Below are 25,488 nucleotides of genomic sequence, written 5' to 3'. Positions count from 1 at the left end.
CAACTTTCCCAGCCAAAAGACCCACTATAACTGTTTCACAACCTTTTTTTGTCATGTACCCCTAATACCCCGGGTCTTCATGGGCAAATCCTCGATTTTGTGTTAATTTTATCCCATATTCTACTGAAACCATTCAGCAACAATGCTATTAAAATGGACAAATATAGAATCTGTGTTTTATAACTGCATTTCTTTTCTTTTTTTTCTTTTTTATATTGATTTGATGTGCTACAACACTTAAAGGGATACTTCAGGATTTAGCATTAAGCTTTGTATTAGTAGTAAACCTGTAGTATTTTCGAATTACCGTGCTTTCCTCCGTCATATCCCCCTGAGACGAGAGATTTATGTATTTTTTGTCTGGAAAAAATCCTCAGATGACGCACAAATCGTCATTTTGCGTCATCGGAGGATTTTCTGGCCAGAGGCGAGAGACTACAGCCAGTAGTAGGGGCTGTCCCGCATGTTCTCAACCCGCCCATAGAGGGATCTCACTCACAGAATGTGCACATAGTATCAGCCGTATTTCTTTGGAAGCTAAGCTAACAGGCTCTTGTTCTGTGGAGAAAGCTGAGTAGTAGGGGTTACCATACTCTTTTTCCCGGACATGTCCGGCCATCGAGATCGTCCAAAATGTCCGGGATTCGGCTTTTGCTTTCTGCAGTCGCCATTCATTTCTTAAGGCCAATTTATACTTCTGCGTCGGGTGCGCGTAGAAGGTACGGCGTAGCATACGCATTGACGTGTACCATACGTCGTACCCTTCGCCGTACCCTGACGCGCACCTCCTCAAAAATGTAACTACGCGTCGCGGCGACGCGGACCGCAAGATCTGTGATTGGTCGGCTGGATAGCATCGCGTTTCCTCCTACGCATTTCCGGAATGCTCTTCTGCACTCTGCACCGCCCGCCCGCCATTTTTAAATTCCGAAGATCAGTGAAGAGCCATGGAAATAGACCAAGTGACCGAGAGATTGCTTGAAGAAGTGTGGAAATACAGCCATCTGAATGACTCCTTCAGTCGCCATTGCTCGTAGAAACCTAAACTCAAAACAGCCGCGAGGAATGTAAACACAGTGGAACATTAAAACCCACCCGCGCCAACTAGCGTTTCGGCGGTGTAACTGCAGAGCAACACAGACATTTGCAGAAGTATAAATGCTCACGACGGCGTCGCCTACGTGCGTAGCCTACGACGTACACTACGGCGTACACTCGACGCAGAAGTATAAATTGGCCTTTACATGCACACCTTTTGTTTCAATCGAACTGAATTCATTCCGATTGGTGAATCTGAATGTAGTGTTTACATGAACGCTAAACAAGTGATCGGTTGATGTGCGTTTTAACATTGCTAAGAAAATTCCCGCTCCTCCGTGAGAGATACGGGACAGTGCGTCTGAGACTCACACGCTCATCAGTAATCACGCCACCGGCCTCGCGCCGTTCTCCCGCGCCCCTCAGCCTCGTCCTGCTCGCCACAGTAAACATGATGAATGGGGACTGTAGAACGCAAAAGCCGAATCCCAGACATTTTGGGCGATCTCGATATCCCGGGCAAACTCGTCAGGGAGACTCACTGGTAGCCTAACCTTGTTGTTTTAAACTGCGCGCTCATACCGGTAGGCGTGGCTTGGGAGTGGCCTCGTAGAGCAGCGAAGCAAATGCATTCTGGGAGTTGTTGTCTTTCATCCACATAAGCCAAAAATTTATTTTCTGGCTTTTCTCAGTCTAGAAAGCTCCAAATTCAAAAATGTTTTCACATTTCTTCTACATAAATGACCTATTTTAAATACACATTCATCTTTCCAGAGGTGAAGTATCCCTTTAATATATTGCATTGTTATGAAGGAGACCGAGGTAATGAGAGCAGTGTTAATTTAGTATTTTTTTATATATAGTAGGCCCTATTTATTAATAAAAGCTTATTTATTTTCAGTTTTCCTTTAAATTCAAGTTTTTGTAATTTTGTCATGTGATTTTGTCTTTTTTTCCCCCCATTATTTTTGCTAATATTTAGTTTGATTATTTGTAGTACTTCAACTTCAACTTATTTTTAGTTAGTTGCCAAGCCAACATTTTTTAAATCCAAATCTGTCCTTATTTTTCTTTTCTGGATCACTTTACATTTGTGTAAAGTTTTTCATTTGTGTCCCTATGCTTGCCTTATTCATTCATTCATTTTATTTATTTATTTATTTATTCATTCATTCATTCATTCATTCATTCATTCATTCATTCATTCATTCATGCATTCATGCATTCATTCATTCATTCAACTTGATTTATTAATTGATTTTCCATCACCGATTTTGCAACTCTTTCTCCATTAACTCTGCCTGGGATTGCCTTTTGGCTTCCATATATTTTCCAACATTTCATTTTTCGACGCATTAATGCGTGTTACTGGTAATCACGGCTGATCTTTCCCCTCGCATCGAGGCGGTAATTTTGTTACAAAATAATTAGTATTGTCGTTCTGCTTTGTCAACGAGCTCATTATGTCGCAGAGCCTTTTGTAACAGTTCACCGCTTGACTGGACCAATTACCCTCAAAGCAGATCCCAGGACTGATCCTGGACCAGGCTATATTCGTGATCACATCTATATTCCTCTTGTGGAAGGACGCCGAGGACTGCATGACGACCGCTCTGCTCAAACTTGTTCTGTTCATTTGTTTCGGTATATCGAATGCCGAGAAGGAATGTTAAAATACACACTCTCCATATGGTGAAGTAACACAGACAATATTGGCATGCTATCTTTATTTGCACTTAAAAACTACCAACGGAAGAGTGAGATCTGCCTCGCGGCCATCCATGTGAACGTCTCGCTCTCTCTCTAAACTGAATTAAACATTGTTAGACATATGGAGGGAGTGCTTTGGCTGTGTGTGTCTGGAATTTGGCGGTGTCGTAAGATAAACAGTGTGATTTATTCAGCGAGGAGAGGAAGGACTGCGGGCGGACCGGAGTGTGATCTCTCTCTCTCGCTCGAAACATTCCTGTTCACTTCTCAAACTTCTCCTCCTCTTCAGACTCGCACAGCAGAACCTTCTACATTCTTCAGATAGTTCATAAATCTCTAATTTCTTATCTTGTGTTTATATCAGGCCGTGATCAATGACTAATTCCCTCCCTAAAACGAGCACCTTGGCCCTGCGGGATGAACCACATGCTTCAGAGTTGCGTCAGGGAAGCGTTTGGACTCATTTCAGCTCAGATATCCTGTAAATAAAACATTCTGCATGGCATTATGGTATGGATGGATCGCATCTAATGAGGGGTTTTTGAATTGTACCAACCTGCGCCCTGTAGACGTGAAATGTGGCGAGAGCTACAAAGCACCAGTTTTGTTTCTCTAAGTTCGCTTGTTACCTAGAAACCACCCTAGATCTGCCATGACGACCCATATGTTGCTATAATGGACGCACACACACACACACACACACACACACACACACACACACACACACACACACACACACACACACACACACACACACACTGATGCTCTGGACAGATGTGAGCTAATCACAACATCAAACTCTTAATTAGAGTTTGACACGCACACGCACACGCACACACACACACACGCACACACACACTCGCACACACACACACATAGTAGCAATCTACACTAATTAGCTTTGAGCCCAGAAAGCCACAAAGAGGGATTTGCGCTCCTTCTCTGTTGTTTTATCACGGCTCACATGGGAGTTGTTTTCTCTCTTCTCTTCTACTTTTATAATTTCAGTATCAGTCTTCCACGTGCCCGTGTCATGTGACTCTGTGTCTGATGCATCTTTGCTTCAGTAATCATGTGATCGTTCTGTAAGTTTGCTGTATATACAGTATATATGCGCTTGTTTAAGCCCTTTCGCGTCACAGGATCGCAGACGGCCCCAGATTACTGTTGTTCAACATTCATTACTCGTTAAAACATCACACTCTTACTGGATCTGGACAAACTGAGCGACTCCAGCTTCGATATTTGACCACTGTTTATGATTTAACTGGTTTGCAGTGACATTCATTTCTTAATTTATGCCAGGAGTGCAAAATAATTAATCTGTAACGTTCATTATTTTGAGTAGAAATTATCACTCACACAACATTCATTCACGTCTTCTCCGGTTTATTTGTGTTCAAATACATGCAATATACACTGTTAGTGGCTATTAGTCCAATGGTGCGCATATTTGGAGAAATAATGATTAATTATCACACGTTCAAAAAATATTTTGTCATACAGAATGGTATAATTCAGTAATCATGTGATATTTCTGTAAGTTATGCGCTTGTTTAAAGGGATAGTTCACCCAAACATGGACATTCTGTCATCATTTACTCACCCTCATGTTGTTCCAAACCTGTATGAGTTTCTGTTGAACACAAGAGAAGATATTTGGAAGAATGTCTGTAACCGGACAGTTGACGGTAGCCATTGATTTCCATTGTATTTTTTGTAAAAAAAAACTCTATCCCTAGTATTCTTCAAAATATCTTCTTTTGTGTTCAACAGAAGAATGAAACTCGTACAGGTTTGGAACAACTTGAGGTTAAATAGACAAAATTGTCTTTTATAAGGTCTCTAATATAAGGAATATGAAAAAGCAGGTAGAATTCACAAACTGGAAACTTCTAAACTAGCAATTAGTTTTCAGTTGTTTTGATGGCCCAAAGCCATTACATATTTAAAACAGTAATATCCTATACTAAAGCTAAACTAATCTTGACAAACTATATTTGGTGACTGATTTTCAAAATAAATTACAGAGGAGCCGTTTTTTTATCAATTTGCAATAGGAATATTTTCATATTCCTAAGGCGTGTTCAGACCTTTATTTTGAAATAGCAATGAACATGAAAAATCATGAAAGAATGGTAGAAACCTCAGTTTGTTTTCATGCCAAGAGTTCAAAAGAAGCTCATTTTTTGAGATATCAACCTAAAATTTGAAACACAACTTTCAGATTTTTGGCTTTGATTTTTTTTTTGCAATTTTAGAGTCGCCCAGGTTTAAAAAATATATATTTTATATAAAATATGAATTAACTTTTTTACATTGTACATTTTCATAAACTCAAACTTTTATAACTTTTATATATAAAAAAAAAAAATCTAAAAACTAGAAAAAAAACTTTTTTTCTTTTTCACTTTCTTAATTTATTTCACTTCTACAAAAATCTGCCAAATGTCTTTGCTTCAAAGCATTCTTTAATTACAACCATTTAAGTCCGAAATGTGCATTTTCATGTCTATAAAAAAAAAAAAAGGGTTGGTGGTGACACTTAAAGGGTTAAACACTACCGTTCAAAAGTTCGGGGTCATTAAGATGTTTTATTTTTGTTTGAAAAAAGTATTTTATTCATCAAGGAGGCATTCAATTGATAAAAAATGTATAATATTTAAAATAAATGGAATAAAGGTTCTTTTAAACCTTTTATTTACCAAAGGATCCTGAAAAGTGTATCATGGTCTCCACAAAAATATGAAGCAGCACAACTGTTTTCAACACTGATAATAATCATAAATGTTTCTTTAGCATCAAATCATCATATTAGAATGATTTGTGAAGGATCATGTGACACTGAAGACTGGAGTAATGATGCTGAAAATTCAACTTTGATCACAGGAATAAATTACACTTTACTATATATTCACATAGAAAACAGCTGTTGTAATAGCACAACACATTGTAATAATACTTTTTTTTTTTTACTGTATTTTTTATCTAATAAATGCAGCCGTGATGAGCAGAAGACTTTCAAACACATAAAAAAAAACAGCCACAAACTTTTGAATGTTAGTACATAATTATTAAATTTGCCTCAGAAATGTGCTTATTGTTTAGTCTGTTACAGTTTGACATGTTTATTGCTTTGAAAATGATCATAAACTGACATTTAGTAAGATTAAAATGGACTAAAATTGTTACATTTGATAGGATGAAATATTGAATAAATTTTTCAGAGACAATTTATCAAAGACAAAAACTATGATAGACATAAATAAATATATAACCAACCAACCCCTGAAGAGAATCCAGAGAGGAATTATGAATTTGAGACGAGCGGTGATAATGTGTTCAGTGTGTCTGTGTCCTGCATTAACACACACTGGGCCATTAACTGTGTAATGAACTAAAGGTGGAAGAGGGAATTCTGGACAGGTTTAGCTAGAATCTGAGGCACATACACACACTTATAGTTCAACACACACACACACACACACACTGACACTATAATATCAAACTGACTAATCCATGTCAAGTTTTGAGTGCAAAGTCATTTTTCTATTCTCACTGAAAGTGAAAATTCTGCGTGAAATGACAAAATTGCAACTAATTAGATTATTTATTATAGTATTTGTTTGTTTTAAAACTATAAGTAGTCTTTTAAATTGTGGCTGGTTTCAGGACACAGTGTGGAAGTGAATCTGTGAGTCTGTGGCCAGTCTCATAACCTGGACCGATGTCTTCATCGCTCTGGTCTTCAACCTGAAGTTAACACAAAACACACAGAGAGCCTCGAGGACACTGATCATCCCCAGGCCACTGGGCTAAATGAGTTTTAGTCTGGTTCTCCAGGGCCAGGTCGGGCTAGACCTCTTCTTCAATGTGCTCATTTCCCCATTCAAACACAGATATCGCTCTCGCAGATTTGATTTGGCCATTATAGGCACAGAGCCGGAGGCATCGTCCTCCTATTGCGTTTCCGTAACTTGTCATAACACGGTTTTTACTGGCAGCGAGGTGACATCAGGGTTTAAGTCGACGGCAGGTGGACTGGAGCCTCGCCAGCGGAAGATATCAACCTTCCAATGTGAAAGAAACCGCATGTAACTGTTCAGCGGATGAACTCTGTGAACCAAAAGGGAGGAGAAAGACAGAAAGAGAAGTTAAAGTCACCATGAAAGCACAATTGACAGTTTATTGCAGTAAATGATTTACTTCTTGTGCCTCATAAACTTTAATCAGAATAATTCCCCCTCCCTCTTGCAGCATCTCTTCTCTGATGACGAGGGCGGGGCAACCTGTCAATCACATGAGATCAGCCAATAGCAAACCACAACCATCCAATCAATTCCCCACGGACAAAATCAAGCCCCGCCCACATTTGTTCTTGTTCCATATAGTGTTTCACTGGGATATACTTCACAATAGAGAAGAAAAGACTATTGCAGCTTCCATTTCATGCCGACTTTAAAACTCCCACAACACACACACACACGAAAATATGCTGATGTTGATTTCCAAGTGTTTCCCGGACTATTAGCGTGAGTCATAAATGCACACAATTCTAGCACAGCGAATTGGATTTCCTCAAGCAGGATGGCGAGAGAGAGACAGTCAATGGCATTGTAATTGTATTAGACTCTGACAGAGAGAAAACGCTCATTGTTGGTAAATTAGATCGCGCTTATGAGAACGTGTGGAAACATTCAGTCTTGCTGGCTGGGAAAGTCCTAGCACTCTTCTCGTCCCAGTGCAACTGTCAATCAAACGGCTGGCAGATAGATGTCAGGGGTCAAAGGTCAACCCTGACCTGGGGTGGTGAGAAGGTAGGGTACTTAGATACTTACAAAAGGCTCAGGTTTTTTTGTGATGCGGCATCCCGAGCCCATCTGGATCTGATGAGATGGGTGGATACCAGAGACAGAGGTCACCCTACAGGAGTCTTTCCCCTCGTCCACACCGGCCTCTCCTCTTATTCCACTACCAGTCCCATTCCTGAGGATCTCCTTTCTCTCAACACGGCACTTAGAACGACACATGCGGCCTATTAGACAATAAAGACTCATTCAGTTCAGCCCACCAGGAGCGGCCTTTGAGAAACCCCAGCACTGAGAAACACAGAGAAGTTGAGGGAAGGCAGAAAGAGGCGTTTGGCGGAAGATCAGAGCGATCTCAAGGAGAAATCACTCCCTTCTTCTTTGGGAAGGCTTCCCACTGGCTCTTTTAAGGGAATAATATACAGTGTGCATTGACAGCCTTCTCCAAAGAAGAGGCCACAGCCTTTATCATGAGCCGTTTGAAATGCATTCAGAAGTAGAGGTTCGAATGAACGGGGCCTCGGATGTCTTGCTTCTTTTTCCCGTTTAGAGGAATCCACTAGAAGTGAAATAAAGCAGGTTTGGCAGATTTCGCAGCCCATGATGCCAGTTGTGGTCCTGAGCTCAGTCGGGAGTCTCAGATAGACCAAGAGGGTCTGTTTTCCAATTCGTAGCGGCTCATATAAAAGCTTCCGTTCTTCCGGCCTGTAATAAATGGTAAACATTTCTGACGGACTAACAGCTATTGCTTTTGATGGCGTTTTTTTTAAGGGGAAGTTTCACAAAGGTGGAAATAAATCCCAAGAGATTAGCCATCGGGCATTTTCACACTAGATGTTGAAGTCATTGAATCATCTCTAAAAGTAAAAAGCAATAACTTTACACCTTAAATATTTACAACATCAAACAGCTGCTAGTACTAGTTTACCCGCTTTCCTTCATCAGAGTAAAGTCATAAACGGCTGAAGCATAATCCGATCATCACATCTAGATTTCGCTCTGCATGTAAACGCATTCATCTGATTTCTGTCGGCTTATTGAAGTGCGCATGCGTGATGTGTGACAGTCCTTACTGTGAGTTCAAGCGCATCCAGAGAGAGGAGGAAATATATCGCAAACTCAGACTCTTTCTAGAGTCTACAAATGATAAAAGCACAGAAGAAGAAGAAGTGGTGTACAGTCAAAATGCTGCATCTATAACTCCATTAGGAGGAGAATATAAGAGCCGCTGACATGTTGCAATACTTTTCTTCATTTTATACGCTAATTATTACATTTGTACTACTGGGAAATAACCTGATTTATTATTAAAGTCTTGTAAACGTGATTTACTTGCATTGTCGGGTTATTGGTTTGCATGTAAACCCGGACACAGGTTATTTTAATAAGCTGATTTCTGTGAGTTATCGGTGTATTGGTGTGGATGTAAACGTGCTCACTGGTGACATGAATGTACTACGGTATGGAACCAAATACTCCAGTGTGTAAAGAAAGGGATTGAAATTGAAGTTGAGTGTGTACAACATTTATTTGTATAGCGCTTTTCACAATACTCATCATTTCAAAGCAGCTTTAGAGAAAATGCATGAGTCCACATTACAGTTTAGAGGGATCTGTCATCAGAGGAAACTGTCTTGTATTTCAGAAAATATACAGAAATGTGCATATACAAATCACACAGTTAGTTAAAAATGGATTAAATTAAACAATGTAATAATTTAAAGGATTAGTTCACGTAAAAAAAAAAAAAAAATGCTGATAATTTACTCCCCCCTGATGTCATCCAAGATATCCATGTCTTTCTTTCTTCAGTCGAAAAGAAATGAAGGTTTTTGAGGAAAACATTCCAGGATTTTTCTACACAGAATGGACTTCAATGGCAACCAACTATACCAATGTTCAAAGAAGGTTCAAATGTCCGTCTCAATGCAGCTTCAAAGTCTCGACACGATCCCAGTCGAGAAATAAGGGTCTTATCTAGTGAAACGATTGGTCATTTTCTAAAAAATAATAATATATATATATATATATATATATATATACTTTTTAACCACAAATGCTCGTCCTGTACCATCTCTGAGATGCGCCACGTATTACGAACATTAGAAACATTGAGCTCATTAAAATAATGAATACATGCCTGTAAACAAATGCTAATGACATATATACAATTTAAGCATTGGTGCATGTTGATTCAGAGTTTGCATCTTAACCTCAATGATGTTCTGTGTTTGCAGAATTCAAGCTAAGACGAGGGAGCTCAGAGAGCGACAGGCCAGAGAGCGAGACTACGCTGAGATCCTGGACATCAACCGAACCTTCAGCTCAGACGAGGAGCACACGTACGCTGGGATCGGCTCTCTGGACTCGTCTCTGGACAGCAGTCTGGATCTGAGCCAGGAGCGTCCTCAGAGCCCTCGAGACCTGCCGATGCCCATAGAGGCGCTCTACGCTCAGGTCAACAAGCCCCGCAACGGACGCCAACCCTCCACAGACAGGTAAGATCTCCAAGACTGATCCTTCAGTCGTCGTGACTTGATGCACAGCCTGATTCCTGAGTGTTTGTCAAGTAATACTTGGCTGACATAACAGGACAATAACATGTTCTTGACTTGAAGGACGCAACCTTGGGTGTATATTTCTAAAGCTTTGCATAATGCAATGCTGGCGTGTTTTCTGGCTGTCGTGAGCTGTCAAATATTTCTTATTTTGTTTGAGGTTGGATAAGGTGAAGGGCACCCTCACTTTTGAAGTTTCTTTTATTTTGCTGGGAAAAGAGAAAGGTTCTCTGCAGTCTTCCGACTAAGAGAAGATGTTCTCCCTTTATATTTGTCTGTGCCTGGAAGTTTTAAAAGTGAAAAGCTGCTTTCATCCGCTCTTTGTAGTGCGAAAAAAAATGAAAGTCAAACAAACAGTGTTATCAGATTTCTCACCTGTGTCCCACCGGCTGCTTTTATAGCACTGCTAAATCATTGATAATTCTCTGGATGGGAAAATTTAATAACCAGCAGACTCCTTTATTATCACGGATCATGTCAGATCCACCAGCGTTTGCCTCGACGTGCACAGAATCTCTGGAAACTGTTAAGGGAAAGAAAGTCAATTTTAAAATGAAAAAAACTGCAGTTTTAAACATATCATATAATGTTTTAACAAAAAAAATTTCCTTCCTGTGTTTACATATTTTCTATTGACCCTTGTGAAAAAGAAGTACGCTTAAGAATACTTTTAAAATGAGTGCTGACTGCGGAGATATTATACTTTAAATGAATATACTTACAGTAACTTACAGTTTTCTGACACTTAATTGCAATTAAATGAAAATGCATTATAGTTTAAATTAATATGAATTAATTCCTTTCGACCCAGTTAAGTAGGACTCAAGCACATCTTTCATAATTACTTCTATTATTTTTGCAATATTGTTAAATTGTACTCCAACGGATGTATTGACAAACATTTATGTGAACTAAAAGATACTTGAATGTCATTTCTATTGAAACTTGTATGTCATATATTTGATGTATTGCATATTTGTAGTGAGGAGGAAGTTGCAATTATTTTACATTTAAAATATATTACATTTAAATGTAATATTGAATAACACACTACAGTAAAAATGTAATTCACATGTGTGTAAGTCAACACATCAAAATAAGTGGACTTCTTTAAAGCATGACAAAAGATTATTAAAACATTGATACTTGTTTTAATAAATGCACTTTAAAGTAAGACTTGATTTGACTATTATAAAGTGGCAGTGCACTTTTTAAAAGTGTGTTAAGTGGCCTTTTATTTTCATTAATATTACTGTATTTTTATATACTTTTAAGTTTTGAAGTAGGAAGGAAGTGCACTTTTGACATTCAAAGGAAGTGCACTTGTTTTTCAGGAAGTTTGGGTTGGACATATTGGAGAAAACAATCCAGCATTTTACATTCAAGCCCTGCAGAAATGTGCTTTCTAGTGACTAAAAGTTCCAAAAGTTTGAGTCTCAGAACAGTTGGGAAGTTGTTCCAGCTTTATTCGTCTTCTGTGTTGATGCCGACTTCATGGTGTGTGTTTTAGACCTTGTATATTTGATGCTGGGGATCGACCTACATTTGTTGTGGTGAAATGAGGATATTTTTTAGATATATAGAAGCAATATATCCAAAGTGCCGCAGTTTCCGTTCTGATTCATTGCTGTTTTTACAGTATTTATGACGAATTTACCAATAAACAGCCATCAGTGTATGAACAAACAGAGGGAAAGTCGCTCCAGCATCACTGCACGGCGTATTCACAACGAGGAATTACCACAATTGCTCTATTAATCTTGTGGTTATGAAATGGTTAGCGGTTAGTTATGGAAATGCAATGAAAGGCCAGCGTGTCTCTCTCCTAAACAGTAATGACTCTCTCTGGGTTTATTGAGGCGCAGTAATTGGCCCGTCACCGGCAGTGAAGCAGAGGCCGTGATTGACATATGTCACTCGGGGTGTGTGACCTTTCCCAGGGTGCAGTGGGAAGGGGATTATTATTACGTTGCCAACTGCTGTTCTCCCAGCAGGATCGTTCCCACCCCCTCCCCGACTGTCAGGAGATCCCCCGCTTACACCCCCCGCTATCTGGCCACAGTGTGAATATGACAAAGTTACGCCGTCACTCAGTCATGTGGATAATCCGTGTGCCAGTGTCTCTGGTGGCAGTGAAAGGGCATCAGCCTGTCCCTGACTATCACTGTTCGCTCATGTGAATGTGCCATTTATTTATCTAGACTAAAAGGGTAGATTGTTATAATATAATAATGCATTTCATTTATCTTAATATATTTTTAAAATATATTTTAATGCATTTAAAAATAAAAATTTATATACATTATTTTAATATATGCATATTATAAATAATTTAAATAATCAGTTGTTTCAAACATTGACAAACCCGACCGTTGATTTTAAATGTGTAAATTACAGTTTTAGGACCATCAGTTGTTGTTTTTTTTGTTTTTTTATACGTTTGTTAGAATGAAATTATTTAAACAAGTATAAATAATGATTCAGTAATTCTCCAATATTTTCTTTATATTATAAATTCTTTACATATTATTTTGTATCATCACAACAACAACATTAAGAAAACAACAACAATCATTATAATGATAATAATCATAATAATAACATTACTAGGGTAGATTGTTTGTTTGTTTATTTACTTACTTACTATTACTAGGGTAGATTACATTTGTTAGGATTAAATAAACAACAGCAACTGTTATTAAGTAAGGGATAATCCACAGCTAGCCATGTATTAAAGGATTTTAATGCACGACGTAGAGGCGAAGAACCGCCCGACGCGAAGCGGAGTTGCCTCTACGAAGTGCATTAAAATTCTTTAATGCATGGCTAGCTGTGGATTATCCCGCTTATACCTTGGTTATTTGCCAAGTTAAAAACAAGATAAAGCTGTAACTGATGTTCACAGTGTAATTTTTTAACAGACGTGTAAAAATGACGGTTATTTTCTTAAGTTACGGCTCGTTAGTTCTAGCACTCCGTCCGCTTTAAATAAAGTAGAGCCATCGGATTGCTTTTATTTGAATGAATCATCACATTTATTTAAATTCATTATTAAAAGAGAGAGACAGAGAACTGAAAGAGAAGGAACAGAGAGAGAGAGAGAGAGAGAGAGAGAGAGAGAGAGTGAGAGAGAGAGAGAGAGAGAGAGAGAGAGAGAGATAGAGATAGAGAGAGAGAGAGAGAGAGTGAGAGAGAGAGAGAGAGAGAGAGAGAGAGAGAGAGAGAGAGAGATAGAGAGAGAGATAGAGAGAGAGAGAGAGAGAGAGAGAGAGAGAGAGAGAGAGAGAGAGAGAGAGAGAGAGAGAGAGAGAGAGAGAGAGAGAGAGAGAGAGAGAGAGAGAGAGAGAGAGAGAGAGAGAGAGAGATGCGTGCGCGAGTTAACGTTACCTGTGTGCGTCTCTTCTTTAAAGTCTAGCAGCTACAGTCCCCTCGTTGCTTAAGCATATAGCTAACTTAATGATTCTTTAATGGATTTATTACAATTATTTATGAATGACAGGCAACACTGACAGTGACAAGGCAATCTTTATTTGAACTAATCATGTCATTTATTTATTGTTAATTCTTTGTGCCGCTTTTTGTCATTCAACAAGTCTTCTTTTTCGTCTTGTGCCTGGGCCCATTTCTCAAAATTGCCATATTCACCATACAAATTAAACGATATGCAAAAATCATCCATTTAGCCTACCTAAATAAACGTTTTCATATGAGTCTCTCACTCTGCTTGCAAGTGTAACTGTGTTACTATGGTTACCAATGTTTATAGTAGCGGATTCATTTCGAACTGTAACTGTAATCAAACTGACTGGAACTACCTGTGCATTAAAGGGGTTTACTGCACACCTTCCAGCCAATCAGAATCGAGTATTTAAACAGCCCATGGTATAATATTATTATATTTGCCAGTGACTTTTTTTTTTTTTTTTTTTTTTTACGTGTTTAAGTTTGAAGGAAGAGAACAAGTAGAGAAATTCTTTAAACTCTTGTTTTATGACGCTCAAAGTGAGTTCTGCTCATTCCAGAATGTCCTGACATTGTAAATTTGAAACTTGCGGGCGTGAAAACAACTGCTGTCCTGCAAGAGTCATAATAAATGTTTTATATATGGCTTGTGGTGCACGCTGTTTGTGTGTTCTGCTGTGTGCATATTCAGCGGCTCTGAAGACAAGAACAGACACACACACACGGAGATACAAACAGTCCAGAAGATGCATTCACAGAGAAACTAGGAATTTGTGCAGTTCATATCACGTTAACTGAAATTAACTGTGAGCTAAACTAGTTAGCAAGCGACCTACAACCAGGACTCCTCGCTCAAATTCTGCAAGGATTCTGTTTTATGAATTCTTGCTCCTTTTCTGTTTATTGATCAAATAAATACCCAGAAGCAAAGACAGATCTTTTCAGCTCAGTTTGTGATATTACGATATCTTCTGAAATTCCAGCATAAACTCATTACTAATTTTATTTTCTCTCTAATGAATCTCTGTACTGTCCAGGGTGAAGGATATAAGCAGAGGAGTTTGTGAGAATAGAAGATCTTAAAAATATACTGAAACTTCTTTCCTTTTTAAATGTAAAAAAATCAAATGTTTATTTCAGAAAACAGTCATAAAGTTTGACTCAAACTTGCTTGACATCTGATTACACGCACATCATCCTGTGTATATTTTAACTTCACACTGCTTTGCATATCACTTAGAAGCAAACCTTTGAGAAATACGTTGTAATATTTGTCGTCGCTCTTCTGGAATAAATTGCATACTTTCATTGGTGTTTGGCTGCGAGGGCTGTAATCTATGTAAACGCCGTAATGCATTCAAATTCTAGACAGTCACATCACTCCATTTGAAAAGCCCGACTCCCTCAGTGGATCAAAACAAACCCTAAACAAACATTTGCATTTCTAAATGAAAGCTTGTAGAACTTCCACAGCTCCTGAAATAAACAGTCCTCGAGTGAACGTCACCTTTAGCTCATCATAAAGAGATGCGTGGGATTTGGCGAGAGTAAAAAGTTTTCTCAGAGCTGTTTTCTTGGACATTTAAGTGTGTATTCTCTTAAAGAAGTGGCACAGAGGGATAGTGATTGCATCTTGTCATAGATAACACTGGCGAGGAGGACTTCCTGTCTAAAGTGCACAGAACAGGAAGTGGATAAGACTCAGTGAGGGTCTGTTCAAATCCTGTCAATCACAGCCGACCACTGAGGCCTGGGTCAGAGTCTCCGAAAAACACGTGTCAAGAGTTACACACTGGGGACACAACACATGTCACAAAATTAAAATAATTTGATAATTCGGTTGTTTATTTAACCCATCATACTGGCATGATTAATTTTTACTATAGTACTAGCTTTTTTCTTTCTTTTTTTACTTCATGCATGAATTAATGTTTACAGATTAACTAAAATCCTCTAAACTTAAAAAAAAAAAGATATAATACTCGACACACCACTGGTTTGCATGATAACTCCTTACATTTTTTTATTTTTTTATTCTAATATTTGTTAGATGAGCTTAAATGTATGCAATATGTATTCAAAACTGTATAAAACATACACTCTAAAAAATACTGGGTTGTTTCGACACGACTTTGGGTCAAATATGGACAAACACAGCCGTTGGGTTACACTTTTAAAGTACATTTTTAACCCAACGTTTGGGTTTGTCCATATTTGACCCAAAATTGGGTTAAAACAACCCAGCATTTTTTTTTAGAGTGTATGTTTTATATTGTTTTGAATACATATTGCATACATTTAAGCTCATTTAACAAATATTAGAAGTATAAAAAAATGAAACGACACCGTAACGGCGCTGGATCTCGTGTCAGAGCTTGAATCATGTTTAGTGGAGGAACGTCTAACTTCAGATGTGTGTTTCACTCGTAGCCCAAATATGCTGTGACTCCATAACCTGTCCAGAAACAATCAGTGTACAGTTCTGAGAACATATTTTTACTTTCTAAGCATTTATATTCTGTATCTTTTTTTAATAAAATCATAAAATTTTATGCAAGGCATCAGGCGTTTCCATCATGTGAAAAGACCAAAGCCCTCGATAAATAACTCAACCCCTGGGTTATTATATCTGACCCAGGAGATGGGTCACTGGGTAACAAAAACTACCCAAAAATTGACCCAAAAGGCTCAACCCAGGATTTGGGTAGAAAAAAATAACCCAAGTGTACAGGTCAAATTTAATTCATTTTGGCAAAATCAAAAGAAGGCTTGTTCGCATTGCCTCAGTCCAAAGCGCCAGTGGCCGTTGGGTTTGGATCACTATGTCAACCCTGTTTGCTTATGTCGGATCCAGCCTTAAGTCACATAACACTTTTGTCCCACTTAAAATTCACTAACTAAAACTCGTAACTCAAAGCTCTTGACATGCAGTGTGAGTTTGCAGTGCTGAGAGTTAGTCGACGAGTTCAAAGCGCCAGGCGATGTTGAGCCTCAAGCATTGCATCTCTGATACGCCTGAGGGGAAGATCTACCACTGCTGTTTACTCCAGATCTCAGTTCGGGAACACGCTCTCTTTTCCTAGCAATCACTCCAATCTCTCCGGGATGGCCACACATCTGCTGACTTCCATGTGACGTTTCATTACGGATGATTGTTGCATGGAAAAAGAGAGAGAGAGAACGCATTGACATCGTAAATTTTCCAGCATGTTCAAATAAATATCCATTATGTCGGCCTGGTCACCGTGCGTTCGCCACAGCCAATACACAAGCCATTGATTTATCGGTATTAAAAAGTGAGGTGAAGCTGTTAATGTGCAGGATAGTGGAGTCTATTGGATGTGATGTAAAACCGTGGTGCCGTCATGGTAAACAAGCCGAAGCGAGTTGTGTGAGGAGGGCTTATGGGGAAAATTCAATCAACCTATTAGAGGTCACAGTCTTGCATCCCAAACATCTGCAGCCTGGGGTTGTTAACATTTGCATGTGAGTTCTTGTCTACGCGGCAATAACCCATGTCTACAAAATCAATAAAAGCCTTTTTCTTTTTTTCTTCTTGGCCCAACAATGCGTCCACAGAAGAGGCCGTTCAGATCTTTAAAGACAAAAACCCTCAACGGAAACAGAAAAAGTGCTTTATCTCTCCATTCTGCAGCTGGATAAATACGCTCAGACAATTACCAAATGTCTGGGTCCGGTTGGTCTGCCTTTAACAGCGTCCCAGTCGAAGGTCAGAGTGGCAGTAAAGCGTGGAGAGTCCCGGCTCTCTGCCCTGTAAAAGGGTTTGTAATATTGGGCCTGGGCTAGTGAACACACCCTCCTGCTTTTACAGTCACTCCATTATCCAGATTCTCTCCCTTTATTACTGCCGTTTCATTGGTCCCCTTTGGATGAATGAAAGGCCGTTGGAAACGAGTCCAGAATCCGTGCATGTGTGTAAAGAGGCATTGAGGTTTCTAGTGGGCAGCACTTTACCTCGCGTCTCACAGACCTTAGTCACGCTACATTTCAGATCAGTTTGATATGAAACAAAACAAGGTTATTAGAGATGGAAGTACAGCCCGTTCAATATGTTCTGCTGTTGAGTAGCGGGGCGTTGACCGGCAAAACACGCAGACGTATGTCAAAACATTTCGTGGATAAAACCCTTTTTAAATCGGGTTGTGGGATTTATACATTAGATGTTTAGCGGATCATGAAATTATATGGCAGGTGGTTGAAAAATATGACGTCAGGCTTAAAGTTTCTACATTCTGATCAAACAAAAGAATTAAATTGAAAGAAAACGTTTATCAGAATATTATTTTGGAATAAAATGCACTAATGAACTGTTCAGGAAAACCTGGAATGTGTATTAAGAGAGAAGCTAAATCTTTATGTAATGTTGTCTTTAAGACTAAATTTGTCTTGGTTTATATATATACTAATGTTAATAAGCTAATTAGTATCATTCAACAGCAGATGTTTTTGGAGTCGTTTTGCTTTGCTTTGCTTTTAATTTTGTTTAATTTTGCTTTGTTTTGTTTTTTTGTTGTTTTGTTTTTTGCTTTGCATTAAAGGTAGGGTAGGTAATCCTGTTCAGAAACACTTTTTTTTATACTGGGTGAAATGGTCCTTCCATCCTGATAGTAGTCAATACATTATGTGTTTAGAAAAAGGAATGAAAAAAATCAGACCTCTGTAGCAGCTGCAGGACAGTAAAAACTCTGACCAATCACTGCCATTCGGTGCGAATGTAAAGAACCAATCAGATGCCTTCATGTCTCGTGCCCGCCCCGAGCCCCACTGCGCGCGCTGCCCTGCGTGCACTCATCACATGTCACCGTTCCCGGAAATATTCAGCTCAAAGCACCTGCATATGCAGTCAGCGAAGGCAAACAAGGCAAAAACTACTTCCTCGGACCCTGCCCGCACTCTTGAACGACCTCCTCTGCTTCGCCCTCGACCCCGGACCTGTCCTCGAGCCGACGATGCGGTACTTTTCTCCGGACTCGGAGTGTACGTTAGTCTTCATTAGAGTCAACAATGTTTTCATCATGGAAACTCTTACATGCAAAACACCGTATATGTTATGAATCTTACACGAAATTCATCTTCATCACAGTGTAACTGATGGTAATGGAAAAACGTGTATCAATGCAACCTGTTTTTAGTTTTGCCTTATAAATATAGCTCGTTACCGAATGAAACTTTACCATTATCGATATGCTAGCTTGATAGTGAGTACTAAAAGAAATCTTATTTGTTTATATTCATAGTGATACAGTTAGGTATTTTATTACATGTGATTCTGACATGATGTCACTGTATGTACTGCGCTCCTTCCTCTCGTCTCAGGTAATAAATGCGTCTTGTTCCAGCCTGAGCGTTTGGCGTCGCGTGTTCATGTGTTTTGGGGGCGTGGCTTTGGAAGGAGCTCAGAAGGGAGGGGGTGGAGTGAATGGAAATAATGAGCTGTGTTTATTGCAGATTAAAAGGTCTACAGTCACTCGATTTTTAAATTTTCTTTTTCAGAGTACTTACATTTTAATTATGTATTGGTATATAAAGACAGTTTAAACAAATTTGGAATGTTTTTTTTTTTAGAAAAATGATTAGCTACCCTACCTTTAATGTTAGGCCATTTTTATTTTAGTTAGTTTTGAAGTCATGAAATTAAATTTATTTATTTAGTTTCAGTTTTTTAATTTATTTCATTTTTTCGTTTAGCTTTTTTTCCATTTTTTTCATTTTTTTTTCTTTGCTATGTGTTTTTTGTTTTGTTTTGCATTTTGTTTTGCTTCTTTTTTATTTATTTATTTTATTTTATTTTTGCTTTGTGTGTTTTGTTTTGCTTTGCTTTAATGTTAGGCCATTTTTATTTGAGTTAGTTTTAAAATCATGAAATTAAATTTATTTACTTAATTAATTTTTTATTTGACTTTTTTAATTTAAGTTAACAAAAATGTCCTAATTTAGTTAATTTGCGTTCGTGATAATAACACTGCTGTGTGCTGGTGGTCATGTGCACACTCTGAATCTTTAAATATGAGCCGGACAGGATGATCACAGGACATGCACTGTCTAAAAGACCCGATTCAGTCTGTTCAGTTAAACCCAGCATTGAAAGAAAGTGTAGTTACTGCATTTTGCATTTGGATGTCAGAATAATCAATGTGTTGTGTATCAGGAATCGTTTTTGGAATCGAATCACGACATTGGAATGAATTGTGACTTAATGAAAGTACTGTACTCTGTCAAGTTAAAGTCTATTGTCTTTGCATGAGGTTAACTGAGAGTCATAGTTTTTGTGTGTCACGTCTTTGATGCACAGCATTTGATTGACAGCTGCTCCCATTAGAGCAAGACTCTGTAAGCTGCTCTAAGTCAAGGTGAGATATGAGAGAGAGAGACAGAGAGAGAGAGAGAGAGAGAGCGATAGAGAGAGCTCGATGTTAGCAAGAATGGTGTAAAGAGCATCACCTCTCTACTTCTCTTTTACTCTAAATCCCATATTTCCTGACTTTGCACACTACTTAAATTGGATTATGAAGTGCAAGGATCTCAGTAGCTGTTGATAAATGTTAGCATCTGCCATTTTGTGCTGGTAGCAATAGTACTTTTTCGTTTTGCCTTCTTTATTTGTGTGCTTTGTCTGGGATTGGGGATATGTGATGGTAGGGAATGATAATTGGCCCGGAAGGTCGTGAATCCCACTAGACGAGAGCTCTTCACATCTCTGAGCCGACTCTTCCACAGTTTTCCTGCTGTGTTAATGTCTCCGCTCTCTTGGCACTGACAGACTTTGACCACTAGGCCATCAGGGAATAGCCTTTCTTTCTTTCTTTCTTTCTTTGCATTTTGTGGGATTTTGTTGGGAAGGAAAATGCAGAAAAGTATTAAAAGCAAAAACATTGTATCTCCAAAAATGCTGCTATTCTGGAAATGGAGAGAAAAACAAATTTTTTTAAACAACTTAACACTGGATTGTCATATTATAGCTTTATATATGGTCAGACACTTGCATGAGTTATTATATTATTAACATTTTACCATAATCAAGCTCAAATGGTGTTTTGACCAGCATATATTGGAGAATTTAAGACATACATGTTATGTCCATCATTAGAACGTCTGCATCTCTGTTAGTTAGTGCATTGCGTCAACTTACGGGTTATAAAGTTTATTGCAGCTATGTGATCATTCAATTGGACAAAATCGTGTCTTATTAAAGATGACACACAGGCTACTTAAGGCAGTATGGGCAATTACTCCACGTCATATGTTAGACTAAGACACTCTTCTCCGCTCCTCAAATACATAAAACATTAGCCTTTTGAGTAAAACAACAAAGCTGTACTTATTCAAGGAACCAGTTCTTTAGTTACGCTTGCATTGCAAACAAGCAGAGACGCTCCAAACTGTGTGCAGAACTTCATTCAGGAGAGAGGTGGGCGGAGTTATGAGGTTTGACTGACAGTTTGAGGAGCCAATGGAGCTACGAGGTTTAGTCACAAGCTCTTATTAATACTTTTCATTGGTTAAATATTGGGAAAACCCAGACAGGGTGACAAATAGTAATGATACATGAGAGAATGTCGAATATATATATATATATATATATATATATATATATATATATATATATATATATTAGGGCTGCATCTAACGATTATTTTTGTTGTCGATTAATCTATCGATTATTTCTTCGATTAGTCGACTAATCTAACGACTATTTTTCCGATTAATCTAATGATTGTTTTTGGGATTAGCTGATTTATCCATTGGCAAACTTTCCAATAAATAATAAGTACAACAATATATCAGCTGTATTTTGAAGAGGGTAGTGCATCTGTATATTATTTTAACATGAAATCTATGAATGATGACCAAAAAAATTTTATTTCAGAAATTGTCATTTTATTATGAAATATGCGAACAGGAAGCATTTTAAACTTTATTTTTAACTAATGGTACTATTTCATAAAATGTAAGATGTATACAGTCACAGGCCTATTTAGGAAATGTGTTTACTATACTCTGTTATTAATTACCGTAGTGGGAGTATGATTTACTCAATTAACTTGTCCGAAAATGCACTTGTGTTTATCTGCAAAAAGGTTCACATACACTAGATTGCAGCCTAGGCTACTGTTAAATATAATGTTAGTCGTTTGTTTTTAAAGTCTACATTAGAGACTTGCGCGGGACGGATTTCTCCCTTAATAATTCCTAAAAAGCTGACATCTCAGTTCATCGCGATCTCACAAATCTCTGTTATTATAAATGAAACTGGCTGCACAATGAATCTTTCATAATATCTACACTATAATCAGTATAATCAGCTATAATCTGCTATAATGCGATGATTTGCCAGTATGCAGAATTCAGCACTGAACAAAAAGTCCATTTTGAGCGGTGAGGGGATTCTCTCTTAAATGCATCTGATTGGCGTTCAAGAAATCAACACATATGTCTGTGATTGGCTACATTGTTCAACGCTGCAAACATGTTATAAATAGATAGAAACGATTTACAGGCCAGAGTCTCTATTTTGTTTTAGTTGTTCTTGTTGCTTTTGTGCAACAGATGAATGACAATTTATTAGTTTTTAGATGTTCAATTTATAGATAATTCTATTTTGCGGGAGTCCCGCGAATCGTTTTATTCTCCCGCAACCAGCACACACACACGAGTGCATTACCGCCCGCGCCCGCACTCGGCCATCAGATCGTGGGTCCCGCGGGAGTGCAGGTCTCTAGTCTACATGTGCATACACAACTTTTAAAAACTGACAAATGCACTGAAAGCTTCGTTAGCAGATTTGAAGTTATAAATTAAAGTCCATTTTATCGTCGCCGAATGGGAATTAGTTTGCATAGTGAACAAAGCACCTTTCTGTTCGGCCGTAGTTTAAAGTATTCCCATACTTTGGATGATCGTGGTCTGTCATTTTCACCATGAGCGGGAGCAGAAGCCGCCATTACTCAATATTTAAACGTAAATAATTAATGTGACGCGTCGACGCATTTCATGCGTGTCGACGTATTTTCATAGTCGACGTAATCGATGACGTCGACGCGTCGTTGCGGCCCTAATATATATATATATTTATATTTTTTATTTTTATTTTGTATATGCACTGATCATTTTCAGCCAAGACATTGTGTTAAGTGTACAGACATTTCATTTAAAACAGACTTGACTTAGAGTATGTAATATATAAATTGATATAATTTGAATCAATGTTGTGTCATAATTTGTCACATTACTGTAGTGAAATGGGTTGTGAATGCTGTTTCATGTGGACTTTATTATAGAATATTGTTAAATTGGCCTAACTCTAAACTGACAGGGGGATGTGTTGAACTTCAGGTTTCTGAATCCACTAGAAACCCTTTTCCATCCGTGGATTCAGAGCTAGTCAAGTCATCATTTTCCCCTTGATGCATTATCGTTCTGTCATAAAGGCCTTTTCCTCTCCCATTACAAATGAGATTATGAGATTTACTTACCCGATATTGCAACCACAGCTCTATTGCATTACCAGCATACATACACCTCAATTAATGTCGAACTAAAAGTTAATCTTAATTGCGGTGTTGATTTTATTTTATTTATTGTCATTTGTTCTCTTCTTAAATCAATTACAGCACCATTATATCGCTGCGCATCTGGAGTGCACTCGTTTAGATACTTTTGGTTAATAATTCATGCGTAAATATATGAACTCTTGGAGACGGTTTCATATGTTGATGTGCGTGAATGTTTAATCTGTTCTTTCATTAAGCCCGAGGGAAAGTAAAATCTCATATATATCTCAAGCACACAGTCTTAATGGCGCCGCCTTTGATTACGGCAATTTCAGCTGCTTACATCAGCAGCAAAACGCTCGGCAAATACTCGATTATTGCTTCCTCTCCCGCTCTCAGGACACTCCCGCTGAGAGGAGGCTCAGATCAGGCTTTCACTGGCAATGCAATGCTAGAAAGAAAGATGGCTGCTTCGAGACCTTTGTTTTCCCATTTGTCTTTCTTTTTTCAGTTCTAAACTAGTTTAAACGAGTGTGTGTGTGTGTGCCTAAACTATATTATGAGGAAAATTTGTACCCAGAAGTGACAAAATCTCCAAAAACTCCTGTTGGGACGTCCTCATTTGTAAATCTGGTATAAAAATAAAGTAATTAAAGGTTAAAATGTAAAAATGCTGAAAGTTTTGTGTGATTGGTAGGTTTAGGGGTCGGGTTAGTGTGTGCGCGCGTGCGTGCGTGTGCGTGCCCGTGTGTGTGTGTGTGTGTGTGTGTGTGTGTGTGTACTTGTACAACTATCTCTGTGAGGACCAGTTTGAGTTTTAGACCATTGGAGTGAGGACATGTTGGCCGGTCCTCACTCTCTGAGAGCCTTTAAAGGCCTGTTTGAGGGTCAAGACTTGGTTTTAGGGATAAGGTTATAATGAGGTCAAGGGTCGGTTTAGGGTCAGGGGTCGGGTTAGGTACTTAGTTGTGATGGGTAAGGTTAGTGTAAGAGGCTAGAGATTGCATTGTGTCAGTGAATGTCCTCATAAAGATAGATGTACAAGAGTGTGCGTGTGTGTGTGTGTGTGTTTGTGTGTGTGTGTGTGTTTACCTACTTAACTATATTTTGGGGACAAATTTGTACCCAGAAGTGACAAAATCTCCAAAAACCTCCCTGTTGGGACGTCCTCATTTGTAAATCTGGTATAAAAATAAAGTAATTAAAGGTTAAAATGTAAAAATGCAGAAAGTTTTTGTGTGATGGGTAGGTTTAGGGGTCAGGTTAGTGTGTGTGTGTGTGTGTGTGTGTGTGTGTGTGTGTGTGTGTGTGTGTGTGTGTGTGTGTGTGTGTGTGTGTGTGTGTGTGTGTGTGTGTGTGTGTGTGTGTCGCTGCTGTGATAACCCAGAAGCGCTCACAAATGTTTTGTGCGCTGATAGCCTGTGGTATCTTGGAGGCGAAAAGCGAAGTGAATTATCCAACATGTCCGGTTTCATTTTTTGGTCCGTTTTAGCGAGAGGCCCTCTGGGATGGACAGGAAGAGATGGAACGAGAGCCGGGCAATTTATTCTCCGTTTGCACCATTACATTCATTTAGGAAAGCAAACAGCCTGAAACGAGAGCGGCGCACACATCCCAACTACCTCATCGCACATGTATGCAAACACACATGCGCTCGAGCAACACACACACACACACGAGCGCAGGACGAAACGGACGGCCTCATTAGAATGCGTGCGCAGTATGTTTGATCCGAGTCTTTCAGAGACACTGAAAGATGCTTTAATGAACTTCCAGCGGGAAGATGAAAGCTGGGAATGCATTGTTCGTGTCTGCCAGATGAAATGTAATCAAAGTGAGTTTCTTCGTCCCACATCTGTGCTCAAAGCTCAGCAAACACACACTTCATCTCTGACTGCACCAGGCCAAACAGAACCACTGCTGAATACACATGGGTGGGAATGAGTTTACTCTCATTTTAAAACTAATTCTACGCTCTATTAACACTGTTTGGTTTGTGCAAAGAGAGACCCGCCTCAAAATATCAGTGCAGAAACCAATTCCCACTATTAACTAGTTGCTTATCATCATGCATATGACTAGGATATTGGCTGTTTATTAGTACTTATAAAGCACATATTAAAGCATGACCATTTTCTACATTCCTGAATACCTAAACTTAACAACTACCTTACTAACTATAATTAATAAACAGTAATTAGGAGTTTATTGAGGCAAAAGCTGTAGTTAATAGTAAGTTAATAGTGGGAATTGGACCCTAAACTAAAGTGTGACCATATATATATATATATATATATATATATATAAATTTACACAAAATGCACAATACGTCAATAACCATTTGGAAGACACCCCTCATGGAATTGAGCATGCATGTAATGAGGTCATGTGACCAACATA

General features: G+C 38.5%; 1 protein-coding gene across 1 annotated transcript in view; it reads left to right on the top strand.

The window, feature by feature from the left end:
* pard3aa (par-3 family cell polarity regulator alpha, a) overlaps positions 1-25,488 on the top strand; it is a 460,595-nt gene that overhangs the window by 349,804 nt on the left and 85,303 nt on the right. Inside the window, exon 20 of the mRNA XM_082183270.1 lies at positions 9,794-10,054. Coding sequence (XP_082039396.1) covers positions 9,794-10,054 — 261 coding nt within the window. The remainder of the gene's footprint in view (positions 1-9,793; positions 10,055-25,488) is intronic.

This window comes from Leuciscus leuciscus (assembly GCF_965113295.1).
Source record: "Leuciscus leuciscus genome assembly, chromosome: 11".
In the NCBI taxonomy this organism is placed as follows: domain Eukaryota; kingdom Metazoa; phylum Chordata; class Actinopteri; order Cypriniformes; family Leuciscidae; genus Leuciscus; species Leuciscus leuciscus.
Note: the sequence above shows the minus strand (reverse complement) of the source record. Positions and strands in the feature narration are given on the sequence as shown.